The sequence below is a fragment of the Pelodiscus sinensis genome, chromosome 3 (assembly GCF_052426305.1).
Source record: "Pelodiscus sinensis isolate ZL-2025 chromosome 3, ASM5242630v1, whole genome shotgun sequence".
Lineage (NCBI taxonomy): Eukaryota > Metazoa > Chordata > Testudines > Trionychidae > Pelodiscus > Pelodiscus sinensis.
Genome location: NC_143054.1, coordinates 95,708,121 through 95,724,755, shown reverse-complemented (window position 1 = coordinate 95,724,755; position 16,635 = coordinate 95,708,121). Strand labels below are relative to the sequence as shown.

At 38.9% G+C, this 16,635-nt stretch overlaps 1 protein-coding gene across 6 annotated transcripts in view; it reads right to left on the bottom strand.

The window, feature by feature from the left end:
• The window catches only part of ENPP3 (ectonucleotide pyrophosphatase/phosphodiesterase 3), a 75,149-nt gene that overhangs the window by 35,170 nt on the left and 23,344 nt on the right, over positions 1–16,635 (bottom strand). For all 6 annotated transcript variants that reach the window (XM_075924190.2, XM_075924185.2, XM_075924184.2 and 3 more), the window contains 8 exons: positions 13,323–13,402; positions 12,566–12,685; positions 11,275–11,384; positions 6,469–6,534; positions 5,284–5,356; positions 2,703–2,811; positions 2,403–2,531; positions 1,349–1,380 (listed from right to left, as the gene is read on the bottom strand). In XM_075924190.2, coding sequence (XP_075780305.2) covers positions 1,349–1,380; positions 2,403–2,531; positions 2,703–2,811; positions 5,284–5,356; positions 6,469–6,534; positions 11,275–11,384; positions 12,566–12,685; positions 13,323–13,402 — 719 coding nt within the window. The remainder of the gene's footprint in view (positions 1–1,348; positions 1,381–2,402; positions 2,532–2,702; positions 2,812–5,283; positions 5,357–6,468; positions 6,535–11,274; positions 11,385–12,565; positions 12,686–13,322; positions 13,403–16,635) is intronic.

Sequence of the window (16,635 nt, the reverse complement as noted above, 5' to 3'; positions counted from 1 at the left end):
GGGATCCTCAGCAAGGGGGAAAAATAGAGGAAGCCATCAAATGATATAATAGAAAACACTGGTAGTTGGTGCAAGAAAAATGGAATGAAAGAGGCTAGGAACCCTGGGCTGGACTACTTATTCATAATCAAGTACAGAAAGAAAAGAGGAAATTCCGAAAATTCTGGGCAATAGCTATAGGGCAGAGATTTCACATCTCTTTTCACACACTCTGAATGGCTATTTGGATTATTTACTACTGGAAAACAATGAAATAATCCTGGATATCCAAATTCAACTTAAAGGTAAACAGAGATTCAAGCTGTTGTCTGAATATTCATTAACATGCAAAATAAGGATGTTAAGAAACAGGTAACTGGCTATTTGTGTAGTAAATACAATTTGTATCAACTACATGATTAGTTGATAAGGGAAGGTGCTCTGTCCCAGCTCGTGTTGGGTCCAGGAGGTACCCCTGCTGCAGCTCTGCAGTTAAAATGTAGTAGGAGCGGGGCACACAGGCATTTAACCCCTGCTGTATTTCTGCATTTAAACAGTAACATTCAGGAGTTCCAGCTTGTGCCAGTTCCAGGACCGCTAGGACTCTCTCCTGCCCCCCCTTCCCACACACACACCCCACAGAGACAGTACTGGGAGGAACTGGCTTTTAAGCCAGCTCCCCCCAGCACCAGCTCCTGCTTCCTCCTTGCCTTGCAGCCTCTGATATAGAGACAGTAAGGGGAGAGGGGGGAAGTGAATAGTCGACTTAACTACTCAATAAGCCCAGGCTTATCGCCAGTACCCAACTAGTTGTTTACATCCCTAATGCCAAAGCTACTTGCCATACTGTACTGTTGAATTATTCAGTGGGATTCAAGAAGACCTCAGGTGGCAACATCTTTGAAATATACATTATGACCTTATAATACAAGTAACACATTTAACATCAGCCATTAGATTTTTTTTCCATGTTATAGCAATTAATAATAAAAATATTAGAACACGCTGTCAACTGTTTTACCAATGAATACATGCTGACTGGAGAAATAACAGGTATTAAATGAATTACAAATGCACAAGTATTAATAAATCATTATGAATGAACAAGTACAGAAGTAGAATATGCAGGGAAAAAATCAAAAAGGCTAAGGCACAAAATTAGTTGTGTCTGGCAGGGGAAATAAAAGCCAATTAGACAAGGTTTTTAAAATACAATAAGATCAAGAGAAAGATGAAGGAAAGTGTAGGTCATCTCCTTAAAAGGGAAGGAGAGCTAATAACTGATGGTATCAAGAAACGTGAGGGGCTTAATGCCTATTAATCAAAATACCATAACAAGGAAATAAATGTACAAGAAAAGTTTACTCACTGTAAGGTTTTTAACAATTCCTTCAGAATCAACTGTTTAGGAAAACAGACAATACAGTAAGTTACATTCATGCTTCTTAAAATTCAAAGCATTGTGTATTTGCACTACTTTTACATCCACTTGTATTCTGTTTGTAAAAGTGAGCACCAAGTACTTGGTCAGCCTTTGTTGATTACCCAACCATGGACTTACTTGCTATCAGGACAACTAGGTAGGAACCCAAAAAAGATGGATTGCAAAAAAGCTGCCATGGTAGTATCTAATCAAAAGACAAAGCTGACAAATCACTGGAGAGACTCTAATTCATCTTTCACACTTTTGGCACGTCTACACTATATGGAAGATCAACATTGCCGCGGTTGATCTTCTGTGGTTCAATTTAGCAGGTATAGTATAGACCTGCTATATCGAACCCAAAGGGTACCCAAGTTGGCACTGGTACACCTGCTACTTATGAGGAATAAGGGAAGTCAATGGGAGAATTTGCTCCCGTCAGCCTCCCACTATGTGTAGGATGCGTCAATAAGATATGTCAATTCTGGAGTTGCATATCTTACTTTAACCTTTTCACGTAATGTAGACCAAAACTTTGAGAGACAAAGGTTATGATGACACCTGCAACTGAGTGACAAAACTTTTGTCTTTCAGAGATGCTCGCCCTCTTCTTCCCCAGACAAAGTTTCACCACAAAAAGTGTCAGTTTGAACAGCACTCGAGGAGCGCTCTCAGGGCTACTCATGGGAAGGCTACTCATGAAAAATAGAAATGTTTTGTGGAGCCAACAAACAGCGGCTGCACTGCCCAATTTTTAATGACAGAACTGTGTTGACCCAGCCCTGTGCTAAAAACTGCGTAGTGTAGATATAGCCAGAGACTATATCTTATTAACATGTGTTTTTGAGTTTGTTTTTATTTTTCCTGAACACTGCTTCTTTAGGGAAGGCAAATATTTTTTTTAGGGATAACAAGATGACCTCAATAAACAAGGCAATATTTACATAGTCACATAAGTGTCAGCATTACATATGCACAAATAGCATGGTTTCAGACTTACATGTAAAGTAGTCTTCTGGAACATTGTAAGCCCGAATGCGAGCTGCAGGCCCATCGTAAATGTAGAAATTAATGTTATTAAAATAATCTGTCATGTATTCTAACTGGTTGCAGTAGGTCTTATCCATTCCTAAAACAAGAACATATAATATGTATTTTGTTGTACTAGAAATGGCAATATTGACAAGACTATGATAGTTTATTAAAATAGTGAGCATGAACACCAGACATAAGAGAAAGAATAAACAAGGCTATAGTAGAGCAAATACTGAAAAGTTAAGTACAAAACTTTATACAGTACCATGATCAGCCAAAACAATGAGATTTACACATTTGTGCAGGTTTCTCTGTTTCAGTCCTTCCATTAACATTCCCAATGCCTGGTCTGCTAACTGCAAAGCTTTAATGACCTAAATAATAAATAGTTTCATTAGACTTTCTCTTTGTTATTGATTTCAATGCCTATAGTTAAAGTATTAGACTGTATAAATGGAGTGGGGAAAATAAGTAAGTTTCTCTATCATCTTTCTACACTTAATTTTTTCTTAGTTTTTGAACTCAGAAATAATTCTGTCAATGTCACTGAATTTCATTAGTGCAAGTACCTTCCGACTCCACAAAACAAAGCATGGTTTCTCCAAATAAAGGAAAACCCCCAAACCAAACATGCTGTTTTGCTACACTACATTAGAAATAGATTTTGTATAATAGATGCCAAAACTTGTGTTTCACAAAGTGCCAGAGTCAGGTCAAATTTGGCCCCAGATGTAGCATTTAAAAATAAAATATTCTTTTATAAAAGCAAAGATCTTGAAATACCGATAAGGAAATTATTTTTCTTGAATGTATTATTTTAATTCTGAGAGTCTCCCTATAATATCTTGTAATGATGCTTATTGATAAATGTATCGGTAAATCACTTCCATGAGGGGAATAGCCCTGTCCCCACTGGCACTGTACAGCACTGTAACTTGCTGCACTTGGGGAAGGGTGTTTTTTCCACAGTACAGCTACAGCGCAGTGAAGTGGCAGTGTAAACAAGCCCTTTAGCCTCAGTCTACACTTTAGTGCTGCCTTGGCAGCACTTTAAAGTGAAAGTATGGCCACAGCACTACGTAAATGACTAAAACAAGGGGTGTAACTCCCACCATTGGAAGTCCATACACTGTGTGCTTTACAGAACTGTAATTTGCTATGCTGGAGTGTGTGTGGTTTTTTTACAGCTCTGAGCAAGAAAGTAGCAGTACAGTAAAATGGCTACATCCTTTAAAATACATGAGCATATGTATTTGGTCTGATTCTGCTTCCTGTTTACAGCATAGCTTGTGTAATTAAGTTACAACATATGGGATAACTAAGTTAAACCATAGATTTTATTTTTCTCTCTCTTTTTAAAAAAGAAAGGCCATTTTTCTTGAATAGTTGGAAGAACAAAAGACAGAATGAAATATTTATCACAGCATAAACTGAGAGAACAACAATAGCTTTGATTCTGTTCACACAGGAAGTTATGAATAAACCTAGGGAATTTTTTTTAGACAAACAGTTTATTCCCTGAAACACACACTTTCTGGTCAACCACAACTATTTGTGAATTTGGGTCAAATTCAGCTGAAACTTGTTTTGGCCCCCAAAAATGAAAAATAAATTAAAAACATGTCAGACTGTTTTATTGTGTTATTTTCTAAATTAAACATATTGTCTTTTTATTATTAAACTGTGTTTCATTGTGAAATGTCACTAGATTTATTTAAGAAACAAAAAACAATGGAAATGGAATGAAACAGGAAAATAAATTTTTGGCTCAGCCACTTAAAAAAAAACCCCACTTATTCATTCAGCTCTAGTTATGAAGAAAAATACAGTAATTTTTAGATTCTTATGATTTCTGATCTCATGATTCCACCATAAATCTTATATTATTCTGTACCTTTATTTATGCCTGGTCTACTTTGGGAGCTTACATTGGTTACACAGTTATATCCGCAAATATAAATCAGTATCCTGCAGAATTGCAGGGCTCTCCCAGGAACCACATCAGTGAAAAGAGCAGAACATGGAGTCACTGCTTCCAGGGGTCAGAGCCCCACGCCTGCTGCTTCTCTGGCACATCTGTAACACCCCCCAGGCCCAGCCACTGAGCTGACATCAGGCTTACTGGCTTGTCCCTGGATAGGAGCTACAGACAATTGTATAGAAAGGGTGAGGGAAGGGTTGCGGGTGTGGTCGGAGGTGGTACAGTTATGAAGGAGGAGCTGCTGGTGCAAGGTGTTGGCTTCCAGAAGTGACAGCCCCATATTTGGCTCCTTTTGCCACTTAGATTCATATTCATAAAAGGATTTAGCTAGCACTAAGAATTTGTCACATGGGGTGACAAACTCACTTCTGGGTTTCATTGTACCCATGAAAGTTCATGATACCATCTACATGTTTTGTTAGTCTTTAAGGTACTGTAAGACTATTGGTTGTTTTTTAAGTTTTTCCAATTACAGACTAACTTGGCTACCCCTCTGAAGCTTTTGAACTTGAAATGGAAGTTTGTCCTAAAATGTCCATATTTGAATCTTAATATCCTTCTTAGAAACGTGTGGGTCTGAATCTGAACCAATTTTCTGAAGCTCTGAGACTACAGCTCTTGTATTTGTACATGCAGCAGTGTTGAAACCATGACAGGGTGTGACTGAGTACCCCCAAGAGGCTAGACAGGATGAAAATAAGGGTGTTGATGGTTAACATTGTGTGCTAAATTCCACTCTTGAAAAATAGTTACTGTGCGTAATCAAATAGCATGTAAAGCAGAGTCATGCTAATCAAGACTCTGCAATCCCTTTATAACTATATACATTATTGTATACCATATTAAGGTAAAAAAAAAAACTTACTCCACCACTAACTGGTCCATATGAGTGTCCAGAACTATCAGGTTCTTCAATATACAAAGTATAGAAATCTGGCCTAGAGTTAAATCAAAGAAAAGATCACTGTGATTTTGGGAAAGTTTCTGTAAAAACTTTATTTATTTAAAAAGGGAAACACTGAATAAAATTTCAAACAAACAAAAAGAAAATCTTATCACAGTTTAAGCAGTTTTCTTTAAAACTACTTTGTACCTGAGCACAAACACATAGGCCCATATTTACAGAAGTGGTCTTCAAAGTTGAGCAGACACCCAAATTTAATAGCCATCCTGTAAAACCTGAGCCTACTGCCAGAATTCTTCCTGATTTACTCAGTGAGATTCCAGAAAATTTCATCTCATCCCCAACTGGAATGAGTTATTCACCTTACAATCCCTCACATAATAAATTAAAATAAAGCTTTTCATTCTTTTATCACAAATTCACCTGGTAATTCATGTCCCCATTCACTGCACAAAAATAATTCTTAAAATAATATCATGTAATTTACCCAATCACAAGCATAACAGGAACAAAATGGCCACCAACTGCTAACCTACAGTTCCCAGAACACTACCGGTCTAGAATCTGGGTTCACGACATCTTCCTAGTTAATAAAGTTCTGAGCATCCATCTATTGCAGGGCACTGACATTACAAGGAAATCCCATATGAGCACAATAAGGTAACTTTTTGACAAATGAGCTGAAGTCTGGATTACTCTGTATAATGTAAAATATTTATTCTTCCCACAGAAAACTCTTACTTCTTTGAAACACATATGTCCCCAAAAGAACAGGCTTTTTTCTCCCTGACTTTCTTCCAAGTGTTACTTGGATGTCTCAGAATTCATTAATACCAAAGAAAAAAGAAATGGTAAGCTATCAAGAGACAAAACAAACCCCAGTGTATACATTCCCATTCAGATATGTACAGCCCTCCCTCATAGTGTCAGGGACTTGGCTTACCTCTTTCATTTCTATTGCTCAATTGAGGAAGACAATAGGCACAGTCATAATTACAGCAACCCTTTATATACCAATAAATAATAACTGAGATAGCTAAATACAGCCTCACTTGTTTCATAAGATTATGAACATTATGTGAAAAATATGAGTGAAAATTCTTCTAGCATTTTTTAACACTGAATTGAATATTAGCAAGCTTTTACCTCTCAGATTTGGGACTATCAAGCCAGGTGAGTATTTCTGAAATTCTCTGTTGATATATAATTGATCTAAAAATGATAAATTAATAAAATAATTATATATTGTCAGCAACCATTTCCCAATACTTAAATATGCATTTTCTGACATCCAGGAATGCAAATGGTCCTGATAATTCATTTAGGACCTAAGAGTTGGATTTAAAAAGATATTAGGGATATGTTTTTGAATGTAAATGAATGAATGAGATACCTTACACTGTTTTATTTCCATAATATTTTAATTAAATGTAACTATTCTAATGACAGTTTATAAGGTTTGCAAACATGCTTAACTTTACACATGTACAAAGTTAAACAGGTATGTAAGAGTTTATAGGTTCAATGATTAAGTTTATAAAACAGACACATCTATCTCAATAGGTAAGAAAAACATTTCCTTTTACATATCACATATCTTCCAAGGGTAGGTACAGATATCAGAGTTGTGCTAGAGAAGGAGTGGGCACAGGGGGAAGAGAAGGGCAGGTGCAGGGGTCAAAGAGGAGGGGATAGAGGGCAGGTCCCCAAAGGGCTGAGGGGAGTGAGAAGGGCAGGAGCCAGGACAGCAGAGAAGGGTGAGGAATGGGGGTCAGCAGGCACCAGGGGAGCAGATGGGCTGAGGGGAGGGTGGCAGACATAGCAGCAGAGAGAAAAAGGAAAGGTTTATAATATATTTATTAATAAATTGGTTGCCACTGTGGTACACATCCAAACAAGTGCACATTAACTCAGTACTGGTGCACAAGACACAACTCAGTCCGCTCATGGGTGGAAAATCATAGGGGGAATGCTGATCAGCACATCTGAATTATTACTTTCACATAGTAGTCAAGATCCAGGACCATGTAGCTTTGTAAATTCCAAATTTTCTTCCCCAATATTAAAAATTTCATTTTCAACTATTGTGGTCCAGAGAAATATACAGTGTAACAAGCCTGACATGAAAGTCTTGGTACCACTCCAAGTCCTCTTTCCACTTGACTTTCCAAGAACTCAGTTTGACTCCAGACTTCATTACACAGATGTCTTTATTTAGCATATAGCAATGCAGGAGATGGATCGGGATAAATCATAGATTAATATTTACACAGAAATCCTCTCTTTTATATACACTGACGCATCTCATTGCATTTACTACATACTTCATCAAACATTTTTTGGACTGGCTTAGTTACTCTGAAGAAACCTCTTTGTACAGCATCGTGGTGGCAGCTTGCAAAAATGTTGGTGGTGCCCAGAATGCCCAGAGCCTGCACCCCTCCCCGATTCAAACTCTTCCCCTCCCCATCCCACCCCATCCCACCTTCCTAAGGCTCTGAGAAACAGTTGGATGGGAGAGGAGCAGACAGGACCATCCCTCGAGTGAAGCAGGGCTTAAGGCAATCCCCCTTCCAGTGCCCAGGCACGGATTCAAAAGCAATCCCCCCATAAGCCACATCTCTGCTCTTCATCCCCATCTCCATCCCACCCCCAAGCTCTGCCCCATTCCCTCACCAAAGCTTCCTCCTCTAAACAATAGAGATGTAGCCCTGTTAGTCTGGTCTTGCTGAAACAAAAGACAGGACTATGCAGCACTTTAAAGACTAACAAGATGGTTTATTAGGTGATGAGCTTTCGTGGGCCAGACCCACAATTTGATCTGAGGAAGTGGGTCTGGCCCACGAAAGCTCATCACCTAATAAACCATCTTGTTAGTCTTTAAAGTGCTGCATAGTCCTGTCTTTTGTTTCCTCCAAACAACATCATCTGGGTGATTACCTCCCCTGCAGTCACCATGGTGGCAGGAATCAGAGCAGCCCAGCAACCTGCTCTGCCATGCTGCCCTCCGCTTCTCTGCGGTGGCTGAAAGTGGAGCACCTTGGAGCCAGGGCATTTTGCTTCCTGCAGTGAAGCAGAGCAGAGTGGGCTGAGAGAGATCAGGACTGGTCCTAACCAATTGGCAGCCCCGGGTGAGAGCCTGGCTCGCCCATAGGGTTGCCAGATGGTTTCCAAAAAAAATACCAGACAAAAATTTGTCAAGCCAAAAAAAAAAAAAAAGAGTAACCAGGGAAACCTAGGAGGAGGATTCGGGAGGTCGGGCCGAAATGTGGTCACATCCCGCCCCTAAGACCGGCTCTGTCAGTGGCCTCAATCAACCGTGTAGTTCACCTGACCCTAAGACCAGCTCTGGGTGTGGTGGAGCAGAGCAGGTTGCCGGGTCGCCCCAGATCCCACCACCACACTGAATGCAGGAGGCTGGCTCTTGCTGCTGCCCTGTGCTAGACTCCTCCCCCAGGTACTTCCCTGGGACCCCCTGCAGGACCCCCCCTCACCCACACACACACACAAATCACAGGGACAGTTCTGGGTGTAGGCTCTGGGAGGGGGTTTGGGGTGCAGGAGGGGTGCAGGCTTGGGGAAGTAGCTTGGCTGCAGGTGTAGGTCTGGGGAGCAGGCTCAGGGAAAGGATATGGATACTGGCTCTGGCCTGAGACACAGGGTGGGGGGTCTTGGGTGAAGGCTCTGGAGGAAGTGGAGTGTACAAAGGTGTTGGGAGTTGCAACACTTATGTGGGTCACCCCACTTCTGGTAATGGGTCTTTGGATGCACTCCCCCCTCCGCCTGGCCCCTGACCCCACTTGCCACCCCAGGGTGATTTAAAACACCTGTGCGGCCCCGTGCGGCAGGGTTAGAGTGACTTCTGGACACTCACTCACTCCAGCAGCTGGAGCTGCTCACTGAGACCTCCCCCTCCCCCTTCCACCTATGCAGGAACTCACATGCTGGCAGCCAGGTTAAGCAAGTGGCTGGAAGCCACTTTAACCATGCAGTTCTACCGGCGGAGCCAGAGCACGTGAAGGGCATATGCAGGGGGAGGCAGGGGAATGATAGGGGCAGGGAGTACAGGCAGGCAGGTATAAGTTTTGATGGAAATCTGCAGTGGGCCAGGAATATTCCTAGTGCTGGGGCACCATGGGCCCATATAACTCATCAGCTAGGTGCAACATGCTCTGTTCATGCACTGACTGTGCTCTGCCTACCCCTTATCTCATCTTTATATTACATTACCAGCTTATCATATTCATTATTAGATTGATTGTAAGTGATTCCCTTCATCTGGCCTTTCATATCTATTCTAGCTCAGACATCCTCTTGCTTATCTTCATAATCCATTTAATTAGTTAGCACAAACATTCTGTTTTCAGCCTGCTTATATATTAACCTCCCTAATCTCATCTTCCAATAAATGAGACATCCCCCATGTTCAATTATTCATGTCGACTTGGGCATCTCTACAATATATCCATTTCCTATAAAACAATAAGTGTGGAAAACATTGGCCTGTTGTGAAGATATTATGTGAGGATTCTCATTGTGAAAAAAAAAAAATCAGAGACAATACAATATATTTTGTAGATTTGCCTGGAATATTTTTGTGTGTTTTTGCTGGCTTGTTGTCCAATGGTAAACTGCCATTTTACTATAGATTAAAATTTTCAAAGTGATAGTGATGCCCATTAATTTTAGTCATTTGAAAACCTCAGCTTAAAATGTTAGATTCATTGTAAAAGCAGGATAATTTGATACCCAGACAAGAACTTCTTCAAGACAAACCCAAAAGAGAAAATAACAGAATTCCACTTGTTATTACCTACAGTCCACAACGCAAACGCCTCCAACGCATTATACACAATCTACAACCCATCTTGGAAAATGACCCCTCACTCTCAGAAGCCTTGGGGAAAAAGCCTCTTCTCACTTACAGACAACCCCCCAACCTGAAGCGAATTTTTTCCGGTAACCATGCTACACAACCATATCATAAGCATCCAGGAACCTACTCTTGAAATCAGCTGCGGTGCCAACTCTGCCAACCTATCTATACAAACGAATTCATCACTGGAGCCAACAACATAAACTACCAAATCAGAAGATCACTTAACTGCACATGCAGTAATTTGATCTATGCCATCATATGCCAGCAATACCCCACTGCTATATATATTGGACAAACTGGACAGTCCCTATGGGAAAGAATCAATGGACACAAATCAGGTATTCATAAAGGGAACATACAGAAATCTGTTGGGGAACACTTCAATCTACCTAATCACGCTTTAAAAGATCTTCAGGTGGCTGTCTTGTCACTAACCAATTCTACTAGTCAAATACACAGAGAGACGTTGGAATTACAATTCATCCACAAATTCAGTTCTCACTCTGATGGCCTCCTCAATCAAGATAACAGATGGCTGGGACATTATCAATCTAGCATTTAATGAAGATGCCAACAGCTCTTTTTCTGTGTAGATTCTTGCGTCAGTACCCTTCCTCTTTAACTGCTATCCTATCATCCTTATCTGCTTCTTTTAACTATCCATTCTTTAGGTGCTTATAGATTACCAGTTCTACCTGTTTGGTTTTCCCTTTGATATTTTCATACCTTCTGCTCCTTGTTTCCCAGCCCCTTCCTCCTTCTCTCTTCTCCCCTATTTATTTTGGATCTGCACATCCTAAACTCAAAACTCCGGTCATGTGAAGAAGTGGACTGTGCCCACGAAAGCTCATGATACCATCTACATGTTTTGTTAGTCTATAAAGTGCTACCAGATTATTTGTTGTTTTTTAAGTTTTATCCTGTACAGACTAACTCGGCTACCTGCTGATGCTTTTAATAATTAGTGTCTGTTTCTCAGAACTTCGTAACTAGTTCTAACACTTCCTGTTTATTAAAAAAAAAAACCAATTGCCACATTGCAGCTGAAGATTTTTAACTGTTCTGAAACTTACTTGTTGTACATTCTGTATAAATTGGGATATGTTCCATTAATAGGTACATCTGATCCAGGCCAAAAGAAGGTGCCAGCCTTCAAATTCTGATACATTGCTGTGAGCCAGATCTAGGTAGAGGACACAAATATTTTATTTTAAGCCATTCTCACTACTGCATAAGCAGATACAAGACAGTAGAGACAAGCCAAAATACAGATACAGAAAAATGCAAATGGAGAGCATTTTTTAGTTGTTTCTTTCACCTGCCCTACTGTTCCCTATTATAATGTTTTGTGATCTTATATATTATTCTTGCTTACAGGCTTTGAAGGAGAAATGTACAGGATTGAAGTTGGGATGTTGCCCTCTATTGGTTATTCACAGCTTAAAGAAAGTTGGGGTATTTCTATAATTGATGCCTAATGGTGGTGATCTTTTTGTTCCAATGATAAAGGCCTGTGGATTTGGTTGTGAAGAACGAAGGCCCAGTCTAAATTCAGCAGCAGGTACATATTTGTTTTATTATAGAAAGGGGATACATATTCCATATTTAGGATTTCAACAAGTCTTGTCTGAAGGCTGAGTGGATTCCTCATGAAATAACAACAATTATATATTTTTGCAATTTGCTGTAATTGCAATGTGCACAGCCAATGTTTTGTGCTGGATTTATATTTTGAGATTACCAGTAAAAGAATAATATCTATTTTAGATCAGTGCTAAAGTTATTGATTTGCAATGAAATATGCAATATTTATACTTAAGAAAATTCTTTGTTTATAACACAGGCAGTGAGAGATTTGTGATGTCTCAATTGCACATTTCCTTGCTTTGTAAATTATGTGAAAGGTAAGGACTCTTGTCCCTCAATAGCCTTGAACTGTTTGTTTGTTTTAAATAAAACTTAAGTTGTCACAATAGACTTTCAGACCTGATGTAAGGAGTTACTATTGCAATTTGTACAGCTAAGTCCAAGGAACAAACTCTAATAAAACTCCCAATCATCTCAGTGGTGCCAGCATTTTACTTTCAGTCTGAATATGGGCCAATATATTTTAAATTTGTTCACAAAGTATCAGTGCAAGATAAAGTTTTCAGATACAGAAAATAATTCATCTGTTAAAGTTCAAACAGCTTTTTCTCCAGTGCTAATGGCAAACCATCCATGAAGAAATCAGCAATATACACAGTCGGATATGGACTCTGGAGCCATTTGATTAACTTTGATATTGCACCGTTTGATATTTCATGATTTGACATGAGCAAATCTATGGGCTAAGACAAGCACCATAGAAAGAATAATACTTACTGGCTGTCCTTTCCACCAAACAGGGTTGAATTTTACCTTCCCAGAAAGCGAGAAACTCTGATTCAAGTTGACATCGTACATACTGTTGTCAATGATACCATGAGATTCTGGATACAAACCCTAAGAATGAAAATAAATTAAGGTGAAATATTTCTGTCTTTCTTAAAATAAAATGAAATGTATACTATGTTCCATTATAGATGAACACAGAGGTCAGGGACGAAAAGATTTATTAGATTACATGTCATCTTTCTATCTGCCAACAAAGAATTCACCTTCCATATTTTCATCCCAATTTCACTTAATTAGTAAAACTAATATGACACATGAAATCTGATGTGTCTGTAAATAGGCATGATGGAACTCCACTGGTTACATATAAGTAGCAATACCAGTATCAATATGTAGCCATATTCTGGCTGAAAGCAGGACCCTGTTATGCAATCTATTCTAATGAAGATCAGGAATAATCTGTCCAGAGGGCTGGGCATAACCACTTCTGCTAAGAAAGGCAGCATATTTATGTGAGCATTTGAATTACGGCCCCTTCCTCATTGGCTGCTCTCTGACATGCCCCTCTATGGTTCTTTATCCTACTTCTCCCTTATTGTTACTCTCACTGTAGGGTCACATCTAAAATGAAACTGTTAGCTCTTTGGAATAGGAACTTCCTTTTTTGTATTTGTCTGCCAAGTTACCTAACATTTTGCAGCCTATATAAATAATGAGGAACAAAAAATAAAAAATTCCCACTTACCGTGACAATAGTATAGTGGTTCGGGAAGGTTTTGGTAGGGTAAGCAGCTCTCATGTACTTTGAATGTGTGCCACATGTTTCTGCAACAAATCATGCTGAATGATTATAAGATTACTTCCCAAACAACTGTAATGTTGAAAATTAGAGCTGGTCACAAAACATTTCAAAATGACATTTTTCACCAGATCCAGTTTGTTTAGTTCAAGGTCTCATATTCCTCATTTGCAAATGTTCAGATAAACTAAGGTACTTTTACAGGCCTGTTACTGTAGAACCTCACAATTTATGTCACAATACTCCTGTCAGGCAATAGCCCCATCTTAAAAATCTGAAATGGAGACAAATGCACAATGGCTAAGTGACTTGACCAAGGTCACAGGCAGCCTGGCAGAGCAGGGAATTAAGCATGATCTTCCAAAGCCAAGATTTAGTGACCTAACCACTGGACTATCCTTTCACAATAGTCACTTCCCATGCTGTGTGACTGCTTACTGAAATCCAACTTCATTCTGCAGTTTAAAATGTTTCTATCACTCAGTCAGAGATCACAAAGAGTTTGAGGTTCAGTGATCCACCACACTACATAAAATGCAAGTAAACAACCCATAGGCTGAAATCTGTTCATCCAATATGGCAAATGCTAATAAAAGGCAAAAAATATATAGTGGATTAATCAGGCTCAGTTTGCAAATAATTCACAGACAGTGAAAAGGGCTAAATTCATAATGAACATTACCTGTAATTAATTGTTTGACTAGCTCTATTGAATATAATATCTAGGTTTCCTGGCCTAAATTATTAAAAATAATCTATGGAATTGGTGGGGATGCAAGGATTGATCACCACAAGCTCTCAGGTTCGTGATAACAGCATGAGAAGTGGCAGCAATTTTTTTTAAGTTCTTATATTATTATCTATTGATCAACAGTAGTCAACAAAGGCCTTTTGATCTACAGAGGTGCTAGTGTCACTGATAAGCCTTCTAGTACAAAATGAGTTTATTTTTCATGTTTTCTTCTTAATTCTTTCCTAAATGTACTTTCTTATGTAATTAAGCACTATAGTTGCTGCACAAGATGTATGGAACCTGCTGGGGAAAAGAAATAGTCCTTGAGGGGAACTGATTCATGATAGAAAAGTTGGCGCACACACTGTGCAGCAGCAGTCAAAAAAGCAAACAAAATGTTAGGAATCATTAAAAAGAGGATAGAGAATATCTTATTGCCTCTATATAAATCCACGGTACTGCGTACAGATGTGGTCACCTCATCTCAGAAAAGATATATTGGCATTGGAAAAGGTTCAGAAAGGGGCAACAAAAATTATTAGGGGTTTGAAATGGGTCCCATATGAAGATAGATTAAAAAGACTTGGACTTTTCAGCTTAGAAAAGAGGAAACTAAGGGGTGATATGATAGAGGTCTATACAATCATGACTGCTGTGGAAAAAGTGAATAAGGAAAAGTTATTTACTTATTCCCAAAATATAAAAACAAGGGGTCTCTAAATGAAATTGATAGGCAACAAGTTTAAAACAAACAAAAGGAAGTTTTTCTTCACTCAGCACTGTCAACCTGTGGAACTCCTTGCCAGAGGATGTGGTGAAGACTAGGACTTTAACAGGGTTCAAAAAAGAACTAGATAGCCATTGGTGGACCTAACTTGAATGAATCTATTAGCCAGGATGGGTAGGAATGGTGGCCCTAGCCTATGTTTGTCTGGAAATAGCTGATAGGAGAGGGATCACGTGATGATTACCTGTTGTATTCCCTCCCTCTGGGGCATCTGGTATTAACCACTATCAGCAGACAAGATACTGGGCTAGATGGACCTTTGGGCTGTTCTTAGTCCTATGGCCATTCTTAGGTTCTTCTGTTCTTACGTTATGTTCACTATTATATCTTCTCTCATATGTAAATAAAGGGTTTCCTCCTTCCCCTTCCAGCTGCTAATGTGAGAAACAAAGTGTGTGAACGCACAAGCCACTATTAATGTTAAAAGCAGAGGAGTGTAACTGGTGAGCATTTAACAGTTAACCAAATCTTGCAATAGTCCCTGTTTGAAATACTCTCCTGGAATCTAGATATTAACATTTCTTTCATTCCACTAGGAAAGACACATTTTCCTTAATTCTGTGCCAAACAGAGATTGAAATAAACTTGCACTTTTCAAGAAATGAGATATGAGCTGAATGCTTTTCTTCTGCTGATTCAGCAACAGCAAATCATAAAACACTTATGCAAGGAGACAGGTCAGTTTGCTCATTAGTCAAAGTTTTATTACTCTCTAACAGCCCTTGTCATATTTAATAGATTAGGCACAAAACAGATACTTTTGTTTATCTAATTACACTGAGGCTATGTCTACACTGCAGGCTTTTTGCACAAGAAGCTTTTTGCAGAAGAGATCTTCCGCAAAAACTTCTTGCACAAAAGCGCGTCCACACTACAAAAGCACATCGCAAAAGCGATGCGCTTTTGCGCAAGAGATTGTCTACACTGCATGGATGCTCTTGCGCAAGAAAGCTCTGATTGCCATTAACAGAGTGTCCATCAGAGTACCTGTGCTTTTTCTGCAAGAAACGCTTGTTGAGCGTCCACACACACCTTTTTGCTCTTGTGCAAAAAGGAGTTATTCCTCGTAGAAAGAGGTATACCTATACCGCAAAAAGCCCTCTGTTGTGCCATTCTACTGTAAATTTTCTTGCGTAAAAACGCACTTGAGATGTGGACACTCCTTGGGTTTTTACGCAAAAACCCTGTAATGTAGACATAGCTTTAGTGGCTTCCAGCAACAATAGCAAGTTTTTAAATATATAACATAAATACAGTATCACCCTATCAGTTTCAGAGTTTGGATATTGTGGGTGAGAAGATGAATGAATTGAATCCTAGGGACATTAGGAGCAATGAGGATTTGATTCTAAAGTATTTCCATGAAAATCATACTCTATTTACGTGCAATTTTTGAAAACCCACTACAGCAACATGCAGATGAACTTCAGGGAACTGTGAATTTTTCAGGATTATGGCTATAATAACTAAGCGAATCAATGTATTAAAGTTAACATGTAATAAGTTTGAGTGCAGTAATTCATGATATTTTATGTATATTTAAATATGCATCTAAGAACAGAACAAAATTCATGACAAAAAAAGATCCTCTTTCAGTGACATTTCACTGTTACACAATTCATTGCTCTTTAGTATTATAATTTAAAAAGACAATAAGTGATGATTCTTTCAATATTTAATTACAACTTACAGAAATTTACTATAATGGAGGAAAGAAAATGTATTCAAACTTTCACTGG